The 7,633-nt window shown below is 36.8% G+C and overlaps 1 protein-coding gene across 1 annotated transcript; it reads right to left on the bottom strand.

Annotated features, from left to right (window-relative positions):
- Positions 1-5,916: 5,916 nt before the first annotated feature.
- On the bottom strand, positions 5,917-6,945 carry LOC102021700 (ubiquitin-conjugating enzyme E2 D4-like). Its single transcript, XM_005409736.1, has one exon. The coding sequence runs from the start codon at positions 6,399-6,401 to the stop codon at positions 5,958-5,960; it is 444 nt and encodes a 147-aa protein (XP_005409793.1). The 5' UTR covers positions 6,402-6,945; the 3' UTR covers positions 5,917-5,957.
- Positions 6,946-7,633: the final 688 nt, after the last annotated feature.

Consider the following 7,633-nt stretch of genomic DNA (forward strand, 5'->3'; position numbering starts at 1 on the left):
AGACTCTAGATTCAACCACCGCCTAAAAGCACCCCACCCATGACCACATGAGGCTTTGGAGGAACACTCAGACACAAACCATAACACATGCATAACAATGTTTATTGCAGCACAATTCATAATAGCTAAATCCTCGAAGTAGATTGCATGTCCATCAATTGACAAATGGAGAAAGAAAATGAGCTATCTACCTACTGGCATTTTCTTTCATTCTAAAGAAGGATAAAAAGAAGTTACTTGTGTGGCTGGGGATTTAGCTCAGCGGCAAAAGCGCCTGCCTGGCAAGCGCAAGGTCGTGAGTTCGTTCCCGGTACCGGAGAAAAACCAAAAAAAAAAAAAAAAAAGAAGATACTTGTGGAAAATGGTTATACCTGGAAACATTAGCCAGAGAAATTAGGCAATAAAAAGAAATATTAGGATACATACAGAAAAGGAAAAGTCAAACTATCATTCTTTTCAAGTTTCATGATACTCTACATAAATGACCCAAATAATTCCAACAAAAAGTCTCAAAATTAATACCCAATTTGAGTAATTTTGAAACTGATATGCAGGTTACATAATCAACATTCAAAACTCAGTATAGGGGCTGGGGATTTAGCTCAGTGGCACAGCGAATGCCTGGCAAGCGTGAGGTCGTGCGTTCGATTTCTGGTACCAGAAAAAAAAAAAAAAAAAAAAAAAAAAACCTCAGTATAACTTGTGCATAACCTCAATGGACTCAGTGAGAAAGAAATTGTGAAAGCAATACTATTCACATTTACATAAAAATTAAATTAATTAATCTAATCAAGGCACTTAATATCTACAGTGAAAAAAGTGTACTCTGAAAAAGGAAATTGAAGAGGACATCAGAAAATGGAAAGATATTCCCTGTTTCTGGACAGGCAAATCCGATACTGTCTAAAGGGCCATACTACACAAATGATACACAGATTCAACACAATCCCAATCAAACTATCAACAGCATTCATCACAGATATAGAGAAAACAATCTGCATATTGATATGGAACCAGAAGAAAGTCAGAATACCAAACAACCAATCCTTGGAGCAAGAACAAAGCAGAAGACATCACCCTAAGGGACAAGTTATACTGCAAACATGAGTGATAAAGAAGGTATAGCACTGACACAAAATAGAACTGTGGATCAATGGAAAAAATATAGTAATGACTTTAGACATATTCAGCTACTTGATCTTGGACAAAGGGTCCAAAACCATATTTTAGTGGAAATATAATCTCTATACAACATTATGTTGAAAAAGTGGCTATCTATATGCAGGAGATTTAAGTTGATCCATTTCTCTCACCATGCACTAAACTAAAATCAAAACGCATCAAATACTTAAACATTAGAACAGAAACAATTACCCTAGTGAATGATAAATTAAATAAATCATTTGAAGTCAGAAGTGTAGGCTAGATGTTATGAACAGAATTCCCATTGCACAAGAAATAACACGAAGTATCCACAAAGGGCATTACATCAAATCAAAAACATTTGAACAACAAAGGCATTGATCAGTAGAGGAAAGTCACAACCTATAAAATGGAAAAAAAAAATTTGCCTGCTATTCTTCAGATAGATGACCAATATTAGAATATTAAAAAAACTACAAAAATTTGACCACCCCAAATAAATGACCCAAGCAGAAAATGGACAAATGAAGTGAGTACACACTTCTCTGAAGAAGTAAAAATAGCCAAAAAAATATGAAAAATGTTCAAATGTACTGAGCATGAGAGAAATGTAAATTAAAATAATGCTAAGGTTTCATCTCATGCAACAAAGAATTTCAATCATCAAGAAATCAAATAATAACAAATACAGAAGAAATGGCATTTAGAAAACTCCAGTTTTGATGACGGGAATGTAAACTAGTCCAACAACTGTGGAAATCTGTGCTGAGATTTCTCAACTAGCACAATTTATAAATTGCATTTGACTTAGCTATTCCCCTTTTAGGTATATTTCGAAGAGAGCTAAAGACATCATATTAAAATGATATACACATAACAAGCTTACTAATGGACATTGCAATAATAATAAAGAAACATAATGTCCATCAACTGACAAATAGACAAAGAAAATGTTGTATCTATACATAATGGAATACTACTTGGCTCTAAAAAAGGATAAATTGGAGACATTTGTAGGAAAATGGATACATCTGGAAAATAATGCTAAGTAAAATAAATCAGAATCACAAGCTTCAATAATGTGTTGTATCTCTCCTTTGAGTAAGAAAAATATAAATTCAGAGCAAAGAAAGGGACTGATAGATGGATACAGGTAGACAGATCATTTGCAAATGGGATGGTACAGGAGACCAAGGGTAAGGGTAGGGGATGGGGAATTTTGTGGTTGAGGGTAGTGATATGTAATGTAACAATCAAAGTTGACTGGTATTATTTTGTCTTGAGATTCTGTATCACTTTGAATGTTCTTGCTTTGATTTGTTTATGTTAGCGATAATGGTATGCTGCTACTGTTCGATTTCTTTGTTTCTCATTTACTAGTCTCTTTAAAGTAAAAATAAATAAATAAAATATTAAAATGTATCATGTACATGTATTCTATACACGAAAGCAATATAAGCATTATACATCATAAAGCAAACTAAAAATAACTATAATAACAACAATAATAAAGAAGAGGAAGGGAGATTTATACTCAAGGAGAGGAAGGTGAGTAGGGAAGGGAAAGGAAATAAAATGAATCCAGTTGTATCATCTGCATGCACCTACTCTCTAAGGTCAGTGTAAGCTTCATGTACTGGAAATGTGTACTAATAAAAAATTGCACATACCCAAAGAGCTATACATATTTCTTACCTTATGATGCAATTTTATGGTATAGTAACCACTTGGTGACTGTTTTAATGTAATTAATTCAAATTTATTAATATTAATTTCAAATTCATGAAAATTAAGTAAATGAAATAAGCAGTTGCTTGTTTATGCTAACAAAATAGCAAGGGGTCAATAAATAGTTAGTTACACCTGGCTAGTAGCTACTCTATTGCGTAGTCTAGATACAGGGCATTCCTGTTTGACAGCATTGTTTGGAGACATAGGTAAAAGAAACTTTTGGGTCTGAAGCATTAGCATCTTTGATACAAAAATAAAATTTTCTAAATTTCTAGTCTCATTTTGAGAAGCATTTTAAAATATTAACACATTGTTACTTTTATGTCTTATACTGAAAGATCCTTAGCCCTTTTGTGCTGCCCTATCAAAACTCTAGAGACTGGAAAATTCATGTATAATAAAAATAATTTCTTACTGTTTTCAATGCTGAAAAATGCAAGATCACTATGCAGGCATGGGGAAAGCTTGCTTGCACTTGCTACAGCCTCACAAGGAAATGTTGTGAGTAAGGGGAATGACTAAAGAGAGTTTTGTGTCCTCATATAAACTTAAAGAGGGAAAAAGCTTTATGTGGGAAATGCACTTAAGCTGTAAAATACATGTAAGTGTTTGAGGTTTCTGGGGAAGAACAGAAGGAGTGAACCCACTCTTCAAGTACTTTTGTAATTGTCTTTATTTTGTCTATGAGAGATGTATTCACATGATTTAACTTTCAAACACCCCAATACCTAGTAGTACTGCAATGGTCATTAGCCCTCAGCACATCAACAAGCAGGAACATTCAGATCACAACATCTCCCTGCTCCTTAAAAACAGTAGATTACCACATTGCCTTAAGGGTAATGTTAGTAATAATCTACTTATTAGGTTAGACATTTCTGAATTAATAAGTTCTATAAGGAAAACTGGGATTTTTAAATATACACATGAACTTTCCTAAATTTGTTTTTAACTTTTGAAGCAGATAGATCCAAGTAAGTAAAACATATTGCTACAATTCTGTATTATATTTCTGTACATGTGGCAACATTTATCTTGCACTATTAAAGACGTTTTAACATTTAAATAGTGTAAATATTGTTACAGATGTATTTCCTGGTCGTTACTGATGTAGATAAAAGGCGATTATTGAAAGTTCAGTGTCATATTGAATGTATTTTCTTTTTTTTCTTTTTTCTTTTTTCTTTTTTCTTTCTTTCTTTCTTTCTTTTGTTTTTTTTCTGGTACTGGGAATCAAACTCACGACCTTGTGCTTGCCAGGCCGGCACTGTGCCGCTGATCTAAACGCCCAACCCCTCTATTTTCATTTTAAAGATTAAAAATCTAATGAAACAAAGCAGCATTATTCTGATATATTTATGTAGCAAATAGCCTTTGAAGAAATGGGTCCCTCCAGGGAAGAGGGTACATGTGCTTGTTTCATGACCAGATTAATAACAATACCTCCTTCTGGGACAAAGTTTGAGCATGCTTATTAGCAGTCCCTAAAAACTGAGGTTGCTAAGCTATGACACAAACCCACTGTGGGTGTATCACCTGCTTGGTGTGCTCCACACCTCTTCCTCAGGATGTAGCAGGCAAAGGCAAGTGACATGAATGAGGCCTATGATGCTTGTTGTTTCATGACTAATCAAGCCCATTGCCTCTAACTCAGAAGTCCATGTTACTTTTCCACCTTCCACTAAAAATGTGACAGGATAATCAATGGGGTTGCAAGCTAGACCTTAAAATATACGTGAGTAAATAAGACAAATTTGAATCTTGAGAAGCCATCTACAGCCCAACAGGCAGTGTGGGTAATCATGCTTATATTACTATTGTTTCTTTAAAGGTTGCAGTGCAACTGAGGGATGAGTCCACAGTAGAACATGAAATTTTCACCTTGTAAACTATAGAGAAAAATCCACATACAGCATTACATGGTCTAATTTCTTATCATGTCTTAAGAAGTACCATCCCTTCTCTTGTCCGACTAGAGTGGAAAACATCCTTTTTAAGCACAAATATATTTGATTCTGATTCACTTGAACACTAGCTTTCCAGTCCTCTTGACCAAATATTTACACAATTTTTAAATTAACTTTGCCTAGAAGGACTGTTTCTAGCAATGGCAAGGAGATTGGCCCCTGTAAAACACATTGCATCAATCTTCAAAAAGTGGCTGTCTTTAGAATCAACGTGGATGGTACTTCTATTAAGCACCATGAATTGATGAAACTTTCCTGGGATGAAGTTTACAGATCTCATTTTCACAGTACAATTAAAGCTAAAATGGTGAACCTTTTACACATTGATGGAGTGGTCTTCTCTGGGGACTCCTACTCTCTTCAAGTATACAAATAAACTTTAAACTTTTCTATATTCCCTGGCTATCAGTAAATTCCTTTTCCAGGCATGGGACTGGTCTTTCACATGTCACAGCTAGCATGGATCGTGGGAGAGAGAACACAGAAAGCAGAAGAGATGCAAGAGGTGGCAGGTGTAGAAAACTGGAAATTAAATATTTTACTTGTAAAAACTCTTGATGGATTTCATGTTTTGGTGAATCAGGGACTTCAAAATAGAGGATATGTGTGAACACGACTCTTGGTTCAAACCAACACATCTAAAAATGCAGGTGCTGCAAAGTAAACTAGGTCCTTAACTAGCATTGTAATCTTCACTCAGGTTTTCCTACTTATTGGCAGCTCCAGAAGACTGTTCATTAAAAATATTCCCACGAATGAGTGAAATTTTTCTTTAGTCCAAAGCCACCACCTGCTTTTGTCCTTGCTTTGTTTTCAAATCCTAAATCAATAAAGAAATCCTTCACTTCAAACTAAATTAAAACAATGTTGCTTTCATTCCCTCCTAATCCCAGGGATCTCCAACCCAATTTGCCCTCCCCCCTCTCACCAGCCATCCAAACTCCCCTCACTCACTCATCCAGTCCCCCATCTATACCCTAGTAGGAAACATGTGCAATATGTACCCACAACGTTGGGGAAGATGTATCTTAAAATAAAGTAATGAAGAGACAACTAATTAACTGAACTGCCAATTTTGCCTTTATTATTTTGGCAAACGAATTCAATTAAGAATTCTTACATGGCATACTTCGCAGTCCATTCTCTAGCTCTTCTCTCATACTCTTTTCTATCCTTTAGGTAGAGATTGGCAATCTCGGGCACCAAAGGATCGTCCGGGTTGGGATCGCACAACATGGAGCAGATAGACAAAAGCAGTTTGGAAACTGTGAGCGCTGGTGACCACTGGCTCTTGAGGATATCTAGACAGATTTTTCCATTTCTATTAATATTTGGATGATAAATTTGGGTCGTGAATACTACCTTAGGTGGTTTGATCGGGTAATCAGAAGTAAATTGGATGGTTAAGTAAAACACCCCGCCCTGGTATGGGCTATCATTGGGACCCATGATGGTCGCTTGCCACAGAAACAAGTCTTCTCCTACAGGTCCCGCAGAGCAGTGGGCTGGGGGGTCATGAGCAAGATCGATGAGCTCCTTCTGAATCCGCTTTAGAGCCATTGTCCTCCACTATTGGTGCCGAAAATTTGTCACAGTGCCACGCAGCTGGCACAGGGCACCGTTAATGTTGGATGCCAAGGAGCAGCAGCGCGATTCCAAATCGACCGGTGCTTGGGGTGAGGACTCCTTCTCTGGTTGTAGGGAATACCAGGAATGTCCGCTGAGAGGAGAGGGCGGTAGAAGGCAGTGTCAGATGATAGACTTCACCTGGGGTGCTGGTGGACACCTGTTGCTCTAGGCCTCTGCAACCAATGAAATTTAGGGATTTTGAGACTCCATTGTGGCCCAGGAGGCGACCTGTTTAGAGTTCTCCGCTGGGAGCGCCCAGACCTCCTGCCTGGTGCAGCCCGCCGCTGTCTCTGGTCCTTCAAGCCAGGCACTCACACGGTTGAGCATTTGGTAGGTGATGTAACAGAGACCGCAGATTTCCTCATGAGTAGGCGGGGACTGACGCAGGCGGGTTGGGGGCAGGGCAAAAAGAGGGCCGGCATGGAAGGTGGGGCTGGCTGCCAAATATCTCATATAGCGCTTGCTCTCTGCACTGGCAAGTAGGGCCTCCAACTTACAAAACCAAATAAAACGAGTGTCATGAATTATTCTCTACATCTCACTCGAAGTCACCTTCTCTTTTCATTATCCTCCACTTTGCCTTCTCTCTAGATATATCTTTGAAAGTGAGACACACACATTATGAACCTTACTTAATTGCATATATATTTCTCAAGACACGTAACCTCTGTATAGATAATTTTAGCAAATTTTATATTCACAAAATATTTTAAAACTATCTTTATATTGTTATGGCAAATTTGTTTTCTGAAGATAAAAAGACTTCAGAAATTATGTTTGGAATTAAATCCAATTTGACTTTTGAAGAGCTCAGGGCAGAACAGGGATGGAGGGCAGATGGAAGATCATCTATTGGTTTATCATATATAAATAGATAGATAGATAGATTTACATTGATATAGTTGTTATATCTAATTTAGTAATATATCTGAATTCATTTTTTCAATTGATAATCATGCTTTTAGTGTTTTAATACCTCTTATAAAAGATTCTGGCTAGGATCAGGTATATTGTTCTTCATTGCTATGTCTGTACATACTCCTTGAGTCTTGAACGTTCCTACAGTTTTCTGTATCTGTTTTATGTCACTGATACTTTTGAAAAGTGCAGCATATGCCCAACACTTCCTGCACATTTGTGTGTCTTAAAAACTTTCATAATAA

Source organism: Chinchilla lanigera, unplaced genomic scaffold (assembly GCF_000276665.1).
Source record: "Chinchilla lanigera isolate Chin_1 unplaced genomic scaffold, ChiLan1.0 scaffold00124, whole genome shotgun sequence".
Classification (NCBI taxonomy): domain Eukaryota; kingdom Metazoa; phylum Chordata; class Mammalia; order Rodentia; family Chinchillidae; genus Chinchilla; species Chinchilla lanigera.